At 40.9% G+C, this 17,199-nt stretch overlaps 1 protein-coding gene across 2 annotated transcripts in view; it reads left to right on the top strand.

Annotated features, from left to right (window-relative positions):
* The first annotated feature begins 2,944 nt into the window (after positions 1 to 2,944).
* Positions 2,945 to 17,199, top strand: part of EPM2A (EPM2A glucan phosphatase, laforin) — a 62,924-nt gene continuing 48,669 nt past the window's right edge. The window contains exon 1 of one of the 2 annotated variants that reach the window (XM_069954847.1): positions 2,945 to 2,983. Coding sequence is in view for 1 of the 2 variants with exons in the window: in XM_069954846.1 (XP_069810947.1) it covers positions 3,431 to 3,491 (61 nt within the window). In the remaining variant the exon portion in view is untranslated. Of the gene's footprint in view, positions 2,984 to 3,430; positions 3,492 to 17,199 lie in introns of those variants that run through there. The other variant, XM_069954846.1, reaches the window with a different exon arrangement.

The raw sequence follows: 17,199 nt of genomic DNA, 5'->3' as shown, positions 1-17,199 counted from the left end.
AAGCATGAACGGGGTGCGGTGGGCCGAGGCATGATGGACCAGGTCAACTGCACGAATGGTATTGTCCCGGGCTTCACGTCCCGGCAAGAATCCCGTCTGATCTAGGTGAACGGCGCCCCCAAGGAGGGGAGACAGTCTAGAGGCCAGGATCTTTGCGAACAGCTTCAGGTCAACATTTAAAAGGGATATTGGCCTGTAGCTGGCACAAAGGGAATGGTCCTTCCCCTCTTTAGGGATGACCGAAATGACCACCCTAGTGGTGTCAGAGGGGAGCGAGGGGCCCCCAGGGAGTGAATTGAAGGCCTCTAGGAAGTGGGGGGTTAGTAGTGGTTCGAGTGCCTTATAATATCCCAGGGAGAATCCGTCAGGGCCCGGTGCTTTCCCGGACTTGGAAGCCTTAAGGGCCGCACGGAGTTCTGTGTCAGAAAGCGGGCTTATACCAGTTTTATTTTTTCACCTACGGGGCTGTATGGGGTGTCTTTTTTTCCGCCATGATCTCTAGTTTTTATTAATACCATATTTGTGAAGATCGGACATTTTGATCACTTTTTATAATTTTTTTTTATATATAATGTAACATTAAATTGGTAATCCGCGCACTTTTTCCCCTCTTTTCGTGTACGCCGTTCGCCATTCGCAATGACGCTTGTTATACTTTAATAGATCGGACAATTACGCACGCTACAGTATATTATATGTTTATTTTTTTATATATGTTTTATTTATATAATGGGAAAGGGGGGTGATTTTGACTTTTATTGGGGGAGGGGTTTTGGGGTAGTGTGTTAGTGTTTTTAACTTTTTTTTTTTTACACATTTGAAGTCCCTTTGGGGGACTTGTACATACACTACTTGGATTTCTACACTGATGATTGCTATGCCATAGGCCTCGCATTGATCAGTGTTATCGGCGATCTGCTCATTGAGCCTGCCTGTGGCCATAGGCCTCGCATTGATCAGTGTTATCGGCGATCTGCTGTGCAGGCTCAGTGTAGCAGATCGCCGATCGGACCGCACGGACGCAGGTGAGAGACCTCCGGCGGTCCGTTTTACTGATCGGGACCCCCGCAGTCACACTGCGGGGGTCCCGATCAGTAAGTGACAGGGGGCTCCCCCTGTCACTTACACTTAAACGGCACTTAAAGCGCCATTGCGGCGTTTAAGGAGTTAATGACACGCGGCAGCGCGATCGCTGCAGCGTGTCATTACCGGTGAGGTCCCGGCTGCTGATTGCAGCCGGCCCCCACCTGCTATGAAGCGCGCTCCGCTCCGGAGCACGCTTCATAGCCGGAGAACCACCCAGGACGTAGAGTTATGCCCTAGGTCGTCTGGGGACAGACTTCCATGGTGTAACTATACGCCCTGGGTCGTCTAAGGGTTAAAGTCAGCACGGTGACCGGAAGCTTCTGTCTCTGTACACTGTGTAGTGGTAAGGACCTGTAACTGCAGCTCAGATACACAGCACGGTGACCGGAAGCTTCTGTCTCTGTACACTGTGTAGTGGTAAGGACCTGTAACTGCAGCTCAGATACACAGCACGGTGACCGGAAGCTTCTGTCTCTGTACACTGTGTAGTGGTGAGGACCTGTAACTGCAGCTCAGATACACAGCACGGTGACCGGAAGCTTCTGTCTCTGTACACTGTGTAGTGGTAAGGACCTGTAACTGCAGCTCAGATACACAGCACGGTGACCGGAAGCTTCTGTCTCTGTACACTGTGTAGTGGTAAGGACCTGTAACTGCAGCTCAGATACACAGCACGGTGACCGGAAGCTTCTGTCTCTGTACACTGTGTAGTGGTAAGGACCTGTAACTGCAGCTCAGATACACAGCACGGTGACCGGAAGCTTCTGTCTCTGTACACTGTGTAGTGGTAAGGACCTGTAACTGCAGCTCAGATACACAGCACGGTGACCGGAAGCTTCTGTCTCTGTACACTGTGTAGTGGTAAGGACCTGTAACTGCAGCTCAGATACACAGCACGGTGACCGGAAGCTTCTGTCTCTGTACACTGTGTAGTGGTAAGGACCTGTAACTGCAGCTCAGATACACAGCACGGTGACCGGAAGCTTCTGTCTCTGTACACTGTGTAGTGGTAAGGACCTGTAACTGCAGCTCAGATACACAGCACGGTGACCGGAAGCTTCTGTCTCTGTACACTGTGTAGTGGTGAGGACCTGTAACTGCAGCTCAGATACACAGCACGGTGACCGGAAGCTTCTGTCTCTGTACACTGTGTAGTGGTAAGGACCTGTAACTGCAGCTCAGATACACAGCATGGTGACCGGAAGCTTCTGTCTCTGTACACTGTGTAGTGGTAAGGACCTGTAACTGCAGCTCAGATACACAGCACGGTGACCGGAAGCTTCTGTCTCTGTACACTGTGTATTGGTAAGGACCTGTAACTGCAGCTCAGATACACAGCACGGTGACCGGAAGCTTCTGTCTCTGTACACTGTGTAGTGGTAAGGACCTGTAACTGCAGCTCAGATACACAGCACAGTGACCGGAAGCTTCTGTCTCTGTACACTGTGTAGTGGTGAGGACCTGTAACTGCAGCTCAGATACACAGCACGGTGACCGGAAGCTTCTGTCTCTGTACACTGTGTAGTGGTAAGGACCTGTAACTGCAGCTCAGATACACAGCATGGTGACCGGAAGCTTCTGTCTCTGTACACTGTGTAGTGGTAAGGACCTGTAACTGCAGCTCAGATACACAGCACGGTGACCGGAAGCTTCTGTCTCTGTACACTGTGTAGTGGTAAGGACCTGTAACTGCAGCTCAGATACACAGCACGGTGACCGGAAGCTTCTGTCTCTGTACACTGTGTAGTGGTAAGGACCTGTAACTGCAGCTCAGATACACAGCACGGTGACCGGAAGCTTCTGTCTCTGTACACTGTGTAGTGGTGAGGACCTGTAACTGCAGCTCAGATACACAGCACGGTGACCGGAAGCTTCTGTCTCTGTACACTGTGTAGTGGTAAGGACCTGTAACTGCAGCTCAGATACACAGTACAGAGACAGAAGCTTCTGAGCCCATTTACTGTGTTATTATCTGTACTTCCAGTCATGGCCGTGATGATACAACATGTGGCCGTTCTGCGCTCACACCATCCTCTCATAACTTATCACCGCGCGGAGAGTGGGCCTGTGTGCTCGGAAATGGCCCTGCCTCACATACATAACATTAGGTGACAGCTGACAGACATTATATCAGTGTGTACGCGCGCTGACAGCTGTTATATATTATTCCTTGTATATATATATTTATTATCAGGGTTGATTCTAGATTTTTCTGCTGCCTGAGGTGAATCTACCAGGTAGAGAATTTAGGCCGGCACACTAAGAGTTAACACTGGCAGGCAGCGTTACGTCACGGGCAGGCTTCACAGTGATTGGTGGCAGCTCTATAGTCCCCGCCCAGCACATGTGCAGAGGACACCAGGGCCCGCTGTCTGTCACACACAGCTCTGTGCACTGTGCCGCACGTAAGTGTCTGTATGTGCTCCACACCCCGTATATATATATACTGCTGTATACTATACATGTGTACACAGGGATATATATATACTGCTCTATACTATACATCTGTACTGTACATAGGAAAATATATACTGCTGTATACTATACATCTGTACTGTACACAGGGATATATATATATATACTGCTCTATACTATACATCTGTACTGTACACAGGGATATATATATACTGCTGTATACTATACATCTGTACTGTACACAGGGATATATATATATACTGCTGTATACTATACATCTGTACAGAGGGATATATATACTGCTGTATACTATACATCTGTACTGTACACAGGGATATATATACTGCTCTATACTATACATCTGTACTGTACATAGGAAAATATATACTGCTGTATACTATACATCTGTACTGTACACAGGGATATATATACTGCTGTATACTATACATGTGTACAGGGGGATATATATATACTGCTGTATACTATACATGTGTACAGAGGGATATATATATATATACTGCTGTATACTATACATGTGTACAGGGGGATATATATATACTGCTGTATACTATACATGTGTACAGGGGGATATATATATACTGCTGTATACTATACATCTGTACTGTACACAGGGATATATATACTGCTGTATACTATACATCTGTACTGTACACAGGGATATATATATATACTGCTGTCTACTATACATCTGTACTGTACACAGGGATATATATATACTGCTGTATACTATACATCTGTACTGTACCTAGGGATATATATACTGCTGTATACTATACATCTGTACTGTACACAGGGATATATATACTGCTGTATACTATACATGTGTACAGGGGGATATACTGCTGTATACTATACATGTGTACAGGGATATATATATATATATATATATATATATATATACTGCTGTATACTATACATGTGTACAGGGGGATATATATATACTGCTGTATACTATACATGTGTACAGGGGGATATACTGCTGTATACTATACATGTGTACAGGGATATATATATATATATATATATATATATATATATACTGCTGTATACTATACATGTGTACAGGGGGATATATATATACTGCTGTATACTATACATGTGTACAGGGGGATATATATATACTGCTGTATACTATACATCTGTACTGTACACAGGGATATATATACTGCTGTATACTATACATCTGTACTGTACACAGGGATATATATATATACTGCTGTCTACTATACATCTGTACTGTACACAGGGATATATATATACTGCTGTATACTATACATCTGTACTGTACACAGGGATATATATACTGCTGTATACTATACATCTGTACTGTACACAGGGATATATATATATACTGCTGTATACTATACATCTGTACTGTACCTAGGGATATATATACTGCTGTATACTATACATCTGTACTGTACACAGGGATATATATACTGCTGTATACTATACATGTGTACTGGGGGATATACTGCTGTATACTATACATGTGTACAGGGGTGATATACTGCTGTATACTATACATGTGTACAGGGGGATATATATATACTGCTGTATACTATACATCTGTACTGTACACAGGGATATATACTGCTGTATACTATACATGTGTACTGTACACAGGGATATATATATACTGCTGTATACTATACATCTGTACTGTACATAGGGATATATATACTGCTGTATACTATACATCTGTACTGTACACAGGGATATATATATACTGCTGTATACTATACATCTGTACTGTACACAGGGATATATATATACTGCTCTATACTATACATCTGTACTGTACATAGGAAAATATATACTGCTGTATACTATACATCTGTACTGTACATAGGGATATATATACTGCTGTATACTATACATCTGTACTGTACATAGGAAAATATATACTGCTGTATACTATACATCTGTACTGTACATAGGAAAATATATACTGCTGTATACTATACATCTGTACAGAGGGATATATATACTGCTGTATACTATACATCTGTACTGTACATAGGGATATATATACTGCTGTATACTATACATCTGTACTGTACACAGGGATATATATATACTGCTGTATACTATACATCTGTACTGTACACAGGGATATATATATATACTGCTGTATACTATACATCTGTACAGGGGGATATATATACTGCTGTATACTATACATCTGTACTGTACATAGGGATATATATACTGCTGTATACTATACATCTGTACTGTACATAGGAAAATATATACTGCTGTATACTATACATCTGTACTGTACATAGGGATATATATACTGCTGTATACTATACATCTGTACTGTACACAGGGATATATATATACTGCTGTATACTATACATCTGTACTGTACACAGGGATATATATATATACTGCTGTATACTATACATGTGTACAGGGGGATATATATACTGCTGTATACTATACATCTGTACTGTACATAGGGATATATATACTGCTGTATACTATACATCTGTACTGTACACAGGGATATATATATACTGCTGTATACTATACATCTGTACTGTACACAGGGATATATATATACTGCTGTCTACTATACATCTATACTGTACATAGGGATATATATATACTGCTGTATACTATACATGTGTACAGGGGGATATATATATACTGCTGTATACTATACATCTGTACTGTACACAGGGATATATATATATACTGCTGTCTACTATACATCTGTACTGTACACAGGGATATATATACTGCTGTATACTATACATGTGTACAGGGGGATATATATATACTGCTGTATACTATACATCTGTACAGGGGGATATATATATACTGCTGTATACTATACATCTGTACTGTACACAGGGATATATATATATACTGCTGTCTACTATACATCTGTACTGTACACAGGGATATATATATACTGCTGTATACTATACATCTGTACTGTACATAGGAAAATATATACTGCTGTATACTATACATCTGTACTGTACACAGGGATATATATATACTGCTGTATACTATACATCTGTACTGTACACAGGGATATATATATATACTGCTGTATACTATACATCTGTACAGGGGGATATATATACTGCTGTATACTATACATCTGTACTGTACATAGGGATATATATATATACTGCTGTATACTATACATGTGTACAGAGGGATATATATACTGCTGTATACTATACATCTGTACTGTACATAGGAAAATATATACTGCTGTATACTATACATCTGTACTGTACACAGGGATATATATATACTGCTGTATACTATACATCTGTACTGTACACAGGGATATATATACTGCTGTATACTATACATCTGTACTGTACACAGGGATATATATATACTGCTGTATACTATACATCTGTACTGTACACAGGGATATATATATATACTGCTGTCTACTATACATCTGTACTGTACACAGGGATATATATATACTGCTGTATACTATACATCTGTACAGAGGGATTTATATATATACTGCTGTATACTATACATGTGTACAGAGGGATATATATACTGCTGTATACTATACATCTGTACTGTACACAGGGATATATATATACTGCTGTATACTATACATGTGTACAGGGGGATATATATATACTGCTGTCTACTATACATCTGTACAGAGGGATATATACTGCTCTATACTATACATCTGTACTGTACACAGGGATATATATATACTGCTGTATACTATACATCTGTACTGTACACAGGGATATATATATACTGCTGTCTACTATACATCTGTACTGTACATAGGGATATATATATACTGCTGTCTACTATACATCTATACTGTACATAGGGATATATATATACTGCTGTATACTATACATGTGTACAGGGGGATATATATATACTGCTGTATACTATACATCTGTACTGTACACAGGGATATATATATATACTGCTGTCTACTATACATCTGTACTGTACACAGGGATATATATATACTGCTGTATACTATACATGTGTACAGGGGGATATATATATACTGCTGTATACTATACATGTGTACTGTACACAGGGATATATATATACTGCTGTATACTATACATCTGTACTGTACATAGGGATATATATACTGCTGTATACTATACATCTGTACTGTACACAGGGATATATATATACTGCTGTATACTATACATCTGTACTGTACACAGGGATATATATATACTGCTCTATACTATACATCTGTACTGTACATAGGAAAATATATACTGCTGTATACTATACATCTGTACTGTACATAGGGATATATATACTGCTGTATACTATACATCTGTACTGTACACAGGGATATATATATACTGCTGTATACTATACATCTGTACTGTACACAGGGATATATATATACTGCTGTCTACTATACATCTATACTGTACATAGGGATATATATATACTGCTGTATACTATACATGTGTACAGGGGGATATATATACTGCTGTATACTATACATGTGTACAGGGGGATATATATACTGCTGTATACTATACATCTGTACTGTACACAGGGATATATATATATACTGCTGTCTACTATACATCTGTACTGTACACAGGGATATATATATACTGCTGTATACTATACATGTGTACAGGGGGATATATATATACTGCTGTATACTATACATCTGTACAGGGGGATATATATATACTGCTGTATACTATACATCTGTACTGTACACAGGGATATATATATATACTGCTGTCTACTATACATCTGTACTGTACACAGGGATATATATATACTGCTGTATACTATACATGTGTACAGGGGGATATATATATACTGCTGTATACTATACATCTGTACTGTACACAGGGATATATATATATACTGCTGTCTACTATACATCTGTACTGTACACAGGGATATATATATACTGCTGTATACTATACATCTGTACTGTACATAGGAAAATATATACTGCTGTATACTATACATCTGTACTGTACACAGGGATATATATATACTGCTGTATACTATACATCTGTACTGTACACAGGGATATATATATATACTGCTGTATACTATACATCTGTACAGGGGGATATATATACTGCTGTATACTATACATCTGTACTGTACATAGGGATATATATATATACTGCTGTATACTATACATGTGTACAGAGGGATATATATACTGCTGTATACTATACATCTGTACTGTACACAGGGATATATATACTGCTGTCTACTATACATCTGTACTGTACACAGGGATATATATATACTGCTGTATACTATACATCTGTACTGTACACAGGGATATATATATATACTGCTGTCTACTATACATCTGTACTGTACACAGGGATATATATATACTGCTGTATACTATACATCTGTACAGAGGGATTTATATATATACTGCTGTATACTATACATGTGTACAGAGGGATATATATACTGCTGTATACTATACATCTGTACTGTACACAGGGATATATATATACTGCTGTATACTATACATGTGTACAGGGGGATATATATATACTGCTGTCTACTATACATCTGTACAGAGGGATATATATACTGCTCTATACTATACATCTGTACTGTACACAGGGATATATATATACTGCTGTATACTATACATCTGTACTGTACACAGGGATATATATATACTGCTGTCTACTATACATCTGTACTGTACATAGGGATATATATATACTGCTGTATACTATACATGTGTACTGTACCTAGGGATATATATACTGCTGTATACTATACATGTGTACAGGGGGATATATATATACTGCTGTCTACTATACATCTGTACAGAGGGATATATACTGCTCTATACTATACATCTGTACTGTACACAGGGATATATATATACTGCTGTATACTATACATGTGTACAGGGGATATATATACTGCTGTATACTATACATCTGTACAGAGGGATATATATACTGCTGTATACTATACATCTGTACTGTACACAGGGATATATATATACTGCTGTATACTATACATGTGTACAGGGGGATATATATATACTGCTCTATACTATACATGTGTACAGAGGGATATATATACTGCTGTATACTATACATCTGTACTGTACACAGGGATATATATATACTGCTGTATACTATACATGTGTACAGGGGGATATATATATACTGCTGTATACTATACATCTGTACAGAGGGATATATATACTGCTCTATACTATACATGTGTACAGAGGGATATATATACTGCTGTATACTATACATCTGTACTGTACACAGGGATATATATATACTGCTGTATACTATACATGTGTACAGGGGATATATATACTGCTGTATACTATACATCTGTACTGTACATAGGAAAATATATACTGCTGTATACTATACATCTGTACTGTACACAGGGATATATATATACTGCTGTCTACTATACATCTGTACTGTACATAGGGATATATATACTGCTGTATACTATACATCTGTACTGTACACAGGGATATATATATACTGCTGTCTACTATACATCTATACTGTACATAGGGATATATATATACTGCTGTATACTATACATGTGTACAGGGGGATATATATATACTGCTGTATACTATACATGTGTACAGAGGGATATATATACTGCTGTATACTATACATCTGTACTGTACATAGGAAAATATATACTGCTGTATACTATACATCTGTACTGTACACAGGGATATATATATACTGCTGTATACTATACATGTGTACATAGGGATATATATACTGCTGTATACTATACATCTGTACAGAGGGATATATATACTGCTGTATACTATACATCTGTACAGAGGGATATATATACTGCTGTATACTATACATCTGTACTGTACACAGGGATATATATATACTGCTGTCTACTATACATCTGTACTGTACACAGGGATATATATATATACTGCTGTATACTATACATCTGTACTGTGCACAGGGATATATATATACTGTTGTCTACTATACATCTGTACTGTACACAGGGATATATATACTGCTGTATACTATACATCTGTACTGTACACAGGGATATATATATACTGCTGTATACTATACATCTGTACTGTACACAGGGATATATATATACTGCTGTATACTATACATCTGTACTGTACACAGGGATATATATACTGCTGTATACTATACATCTGTACTGTACACAGGGATATATATACTGCTGTATACTATACATCTGTACTGTACACAGGGATATATATATATACTGCTGTCTACTATACATCTGTACTGTACACAGGGATATATATATACTGCTGTATACTATACATCTGTACTGTACCTAGGGATATATATACTGCTGTATACTATACATCTGTACTGTACACAGGGATATATATACTGCTGTATACTATACATGTGTACAGGGGGATATACTGCTGTATACTATACATGTGTACAGGGGGATATACTGCTGTATACTATACATGTGTACAGGGATATATATATATATATATATATATATATATATATATATATATATATATATATATATATACTGCTGTATACTATACATGTGTACTGGGGGATATACTGCTGTATACTATACATGTGTACAGGGGTGATATACTGCTGTATACTATACATGTGTACAGGGGGATATATATATACTGCTGTATACTATACATCTGTACTGTACACAGGGATATATATACTGCTGTATACTATACATCTGTACTGTACACAGGGATATATATACTGCTGTATACTATACATCTGTACTGTACACAGGGATATATATACTGCTGTATACTATACATGTGTACAGGGGGATATACTGCTGTATACTATACATGTGTACAGGGATATATATATATATATATATATATATATATATACTGCTGTATACTATACATGTGTACTGGGGGATATACTGCTGTATACTATACATGTGTACAGGGGTGATATACTGCTGTATACTATACATGTGTACAGGGGGATATATATATACTGCTGTATACTATACACGTGTACAGGGGGATATATATATACTGCTGTATACTATACATGTGTACAGGAGGGGGATATATATATATTGCTGTATACTATAGAGGGCTCCGGTTCTCTATTGTTATTGCTGTATTATTGTGTTCTGTTATATTGCTGAGCGTATTCTTCTTTCCTGTATACAGCACTTTTATGTTTTGCAGTAGAAGTGACAGTGGATGAGATTTGTCTGTGTATGTATATGTATGTATATATATATTAGTAGCCCTGGTTGGGCACCTCCCAATACATCTCATAGCGCAGGATAACAGCCCTTGTGATGGACGCTGTACGCTTTGTGTACTTGTTATATATTAGTTCCTTCACTTTATAGATTCTGCGTTGAGGAAGGTCTTAAAGGGACCGTCCATTTTTATAGTATTGTTAGTTGTATCTCCGTTGTTAGTAAGGGTACAAACCCACACGACGTATACGCAGCAGATACGCAGCAGATACGCAGCAGATTTGATGCTGTGTTCAGTTATTTAGATCTAATCTGCTGCGTATCTGCTCCGTATTGCAGCAGTAAATACGCTGCGTATACGGTGTGTGTGTTTGTACCCTAAGAAGTTTTTCTGTGTCTGGAGGAGAATCCGCCAGCACTTCCATTAAGGACATTTTTAATATTTTACTTTTGGATGGAAAAAATAAAAATCTTCAGAGTTTAGTGGTCATGCTTTCCTGGATACTTGTGCACAAAGATGCGGTTCGGTTGCTTCACTGATCTTTAGCATTATGTCCTGGTTCACCCGAATCGAACCTTAAACTAACGATTGCAGACGTTCAGCTCTTCTGGTCATCAGTACTCTCCTGTCCGCGCTCCCCCAGCATCCTCCTCCTCTCTGATCTCTGCCAATCACTGACTGAGACGTCCCAGCACCGCAGCCAGTGATTGGATAAGCGTCTGTCACCCTTGTCTTGAGAATTTTAGCCCGCTCAGCCAATCACTGGCCGCGGTGCTGGGACGTCTCAGTCAGTGATTGGCAGAACAGAATTTGTTCCAAAAAGTTTGGTTTGATCCTGAACAGAACTTTTTGCAAAGTTTGAAACAAATCTCAGTTGAGGAATCTCAGTTTGCTGTTTGCTCGTCTCTACTTGTGCAGATTGTGGACCGGCAGTGATTGTTTTAGCTGCATGTAGTTGTCCGCTTTGCCTCTCGGGGGCGCTCCATAGACTATTCCAGCCCTGTATGTTCTTCTGGGTTGTTGCTGATTCTAGAGTAAAGCTGCAGAGTGTGGATGGCGGCATATGGCGTCACCGATCTGCAGGACAATGGCCGAAATGTAAAAATAAAAAACAATGAAATGTTTGGCAATTGTATCCAAAATAACCGACCCGTTGATGAAGAATGTGGCCGTGAATCGTGGCCGTGAATCGTGGGGATGTATGAGGGAGAATACTTGGCACGCTACAATGGCCGTTACTTTTATTGTTCTATGAGGCGTTAGGGTTCCACAAATGCCAAAGTTCTTTTTTCTTTCTTAATTTTTAACAATTTTTTAGACTAATACGTCTCATTGTTCATCCATAATAATAAGGAGCTGGAGTTTTGTGCTGCATTTTAAAAAAATAAACTTTATCAAACTCCATAAACATTATTGCCAATAGACTTCATATGTGAGGCCACTGCACGTAGGGGGTTACATAGTCACTAAGGTTGGAAGAAGGACAAGAGTCCATCAAGTTCAGCCTATTACTAGAGATGAGCCAACTTTTCAAAAGGTTGTTTGACCGGAATTTCGGATTTCATAGTGTAAAGCATCTATATGATACGGGGGTAGTGTATTCGGTTGAATTAAGGGCTCTACATGTCAGTAACATCGTTATCTTTCCGATATCTCGACCCATTACAGGGTCTATGCAGGAAACTCACCATTACAGGGTCTATGCGGGAAACTCATCATTACAGGGTCTATGCGGGAAACTCACCATTACAGGGTCTATGGGGGAACTCACCATTACAGGATCTATGCAGGAAACTCACCATTACAGGGTCTATGGGGGAACTCACCATTACAGGGTCTATGCAGGAAACTCACCATTACAGGGTCTATGCGGGAAACTCATCATTACAGGGTCTATGCGGGAAACTCACCATTACAGGGTCTATGGGGGAACTCACCATTACAGGATCTATGCAGGAAACTCACCATTACAGGGTCTATGGGGGAACTCACCATTACAGGGTCTATGCAGGAAACTCACCATTACAGGGTCTATGCGGGAAACTCACCATTACAGGGTCTATGCGGGAAACTCACCATTACAGGGTCTATGCGGGAAACTCACCATTACAGGGTCTATGCGGGAAACTCACCATTACAGGGTCTATGGGGGAAACTCACCATTACAGGGTCTATGCAGGAAACTCACCATTACAGGGTCTATGCAGGAAACTCACCATTACAGGGTCTATGCAGGAAACTCACCATTACAGGGTCTATGCGGGAAACTCACCATTACAGGGTCTATGGGGGAAACTCACCATTACAGGGTCTATGCGGGAAACGCACCATTACAGGGTCTATGGGGAAACTCACCATTACAGGGTCTATGCGGGAAACTCACCATTACATGGTCTATGCAGGAAACTCACCATTACAGGGTCTATGCAGGAAACTCACCATTACAGGGTCTATGCGGGAAACTCACCATTACAGGGTCTATGCGGGAAACTCACCATTACAGGGTCTATGCGGGAAACTCACCATTACAGGGTCTATGCGGGAAACTCACCATTACAGGGTCTATGCAGGAAACTCACCATTACAGGGTCTATGGGGGAAACTCACCATTACAGGGTCTATGCGGGAAACTCACCATTACAGGGTCTATGCAGGAAACTCACCATTACAGGGTCTATGCAGGAAACTCACCATTACAGGGTCTATGCAGGAAATTTACAATTACAGGGCAGGGCCGTCTTAACAAAACTCTGGGCCCCTGGGCACAGCTGTGAACTGGGCCCCCCGACCCAAGATCAAGTCCCCGCATCCCCCTCCCCCCTCCCCCCTAACCTTGTGCTGGGCAGCCCCATGTGGGGAAAAAAATATATACTCACCTCAAACATTGCTCCCCAGCAAAGTCTTCTTCCTTCAGGAGCTCCGGTACCCAGCAGCTGCGGTGGCTCCTGGATCCTCAGCGGAACGTCCAGGAAGTGACGTCAGTCGCCGAAAGGGACCTCAGGGAAGCAGACGTGCCTGTGCGCGGAATTTAAAAGTCAGTGGTCCATAAGCGTTCATGGGGAGAGGGGGGGGGGCACAGCGTGGCTCATCAGCTTCCCTGAACACGGCATGTCTGCAGAGTAGCAGTAAAAGCCACGGGCCATAAGTGTTTGTGTTTGGGGGAGTCTTTCCCTTTCTGCAGGGTAGGCAACTGCCACTGGGGCCCCCCATGAGTCATAGGCCCCCAGGCGGCCGCCTACCCTGCCCAATGGGAAAGACGGCCCTGTTACAAGGTCTATGCAGGAAACTCACCATTACAGGGTCTATGCGGGAAACTCACCATTACAGGGTCTATGCAGGAAACTCACCATTACAGGGTCTATGCAGGAAACTCACCATTACAGGGTCTATAGAGGAAACTCACCATTACAGGGTCTATGGGGGAAACTCACCATTACAGGGTCTATGCAGGAAACTCACCATTACAGGGTCTATGCAGGAAACTCACCATTACAGGGTCTATGCGGGAAATTCACTATTACAGGGTCTATGCAGGAAACTCACCATTACAGGGTCTATGCGGGAAACTCACCATTACAGGGTCTATGCAGGAAACTCACCATTACAGGGTCTATGCGGGAAACTCACCATTACAGGGTCTATGCGGGAAATTCACCATTACAGGGTCTATGCAGGAAACTCACCATTACAGGGTCTATGCAGGAAACTCACCATTACAGGGTCTATGCAGGAAACTCACCATTACAGGGTGTATGCAGGAAATTCACCATTACAGGGTCTATGCGGAAAACTCACCATTACAGGGTCTATGGGGGAAACTCACCATTACAGGGTCTATGCAGGAAATTCACCATTACAGGGTCTATGCGGAAAACTCACCATTACAGGGTCTATGGGGGAAACTCACCATTACAGGGTCTATGCAGGAAACTCACCATTACAGGGTCTATGCAGGAAATCCACCATTACAGGGTCTATCCAGGAAATTCACCATTACAGGGTCTATGCGGGAAACTCACCATTACCGGGTCTATGCAGGAAACTCACCATTACATGGTCTATGGGGGAAACTCACCATTACAGGGTCTATGCAGGAAACTCACCATTACAGGGTCTATGCGGGAAACTCACCATTACAGGGTCTATGCGGGAAACTCACCATTACAGGGTCTATGCAGGAAAAAGGTCACAAATGCAGTGAAGGAGCAGCAGTAGTCATTGGAGGCCAGTGGAAGTCCAGCAATAGTCATTTGAGACCAGTACTGGAGCAGCAGTAGTCATTGGAGGCCAGTGGAAGTCCAGCAATAGTCATTTGAGACCAGTACTGGAGCAGCAGTAGTCAACATGGAGGCCAGGCAGGAGCAGCAGTAGCCAACAGGGAGGCCAGGCAGGAGCAGCAGTAGCCAACAGGGAGGCCAGGCAGGAGCAACAGTAGTCAACAATTGGGTATATAGCTCTTTTTTTAAGATATAATGCTATACACCTGAACCAGGTATTTTAGTCTCTCAGGATAAGACGGATGTGATATACACACTTTCAATCAGAAGGGTCCAAGTATAGAAATTGTCCATATATATATAGCACTTTTTTTTAAGATACAATGCTATACACCTGAACCAGTTATTTTTGTCTCTCAGGATAAGACAGATGTGATATACACACTATCTGAAGTATAGGACTTGTATATCTGTACTGCACGTTTTGGTTCTGTGCACCCTTTGCTGTCCTATGCCTAATCTATCTATCTTTCGCCCTTTCTATATTTCTCTCTCAATCACAATTTCCTTTCCCACAATATCTTCTCAGTAGTCTGTAGTACACAACAGCAGCAGCTTGCTCTCTCTCTCCCTCTACACTCTGCGTGGTGCGGTCATGTGACCGTTCCTTTTAAAGCAATACCGACGTCACACAGGGGGTGGGCTAGTACAAGATCCCTGCTGATTAGATGTGTTCCGGGCATCATGGGAAAGCGCTTTTCCCGCCCGGAACACGTCCCGATTTCTACAATGGCGGCTGCCATTTTAGAAAGCAAGAAAAAAAAAAATCGGAACGGATTTCCAAAAATCCAAATCCGATCGGACTCAGATTTTTGGGAAAATCCGAACCGATCCCATACCGGGCGAACCGGTTCGCTCATCTCTACCTATTACCCTGCTGTGCTCATCCAGAGGAAGGCACTCCCCCCCCATGAAGCAGATGCCCCATCACAGGGAGGAATTTCCTTCCCGACTCCACTATGGTGATCTGCGTCCTATCACGTCATCTAGTGCCCACAAGTTGTAACATTATATTTGCAGAGAAGCATCCGGGCCTCCCCTGTACTTATATAATGAATCAGCCCTGACAGCATCATGTGGCAGAGTTCCATACTATGTCACTGCTTTCACAGTAAAGAATATAGAGAGTTCCATAGTGTCACTGCTCTTACAGTAAAGAATATAGAGAGCTCCATAGTC

This window comes from Dendropsophus ebraccatus, chromosome 15 (assembly GCF_027789765.1).
Source record: "Dendropsophus ebraccatus isolate aDenEbr1 chromosome 15, aDenEbr1.pat, whole genome shotgun sequence".
NCBI lineage: Eukaryota > Metazoa > Chordata > Amphibia > Anura > Hylidae > Dendropsophus > Dendropsophus ebraccatus.
This window is presented reverse-complemented; position numbering and strand designations above follow the sequence as displayed.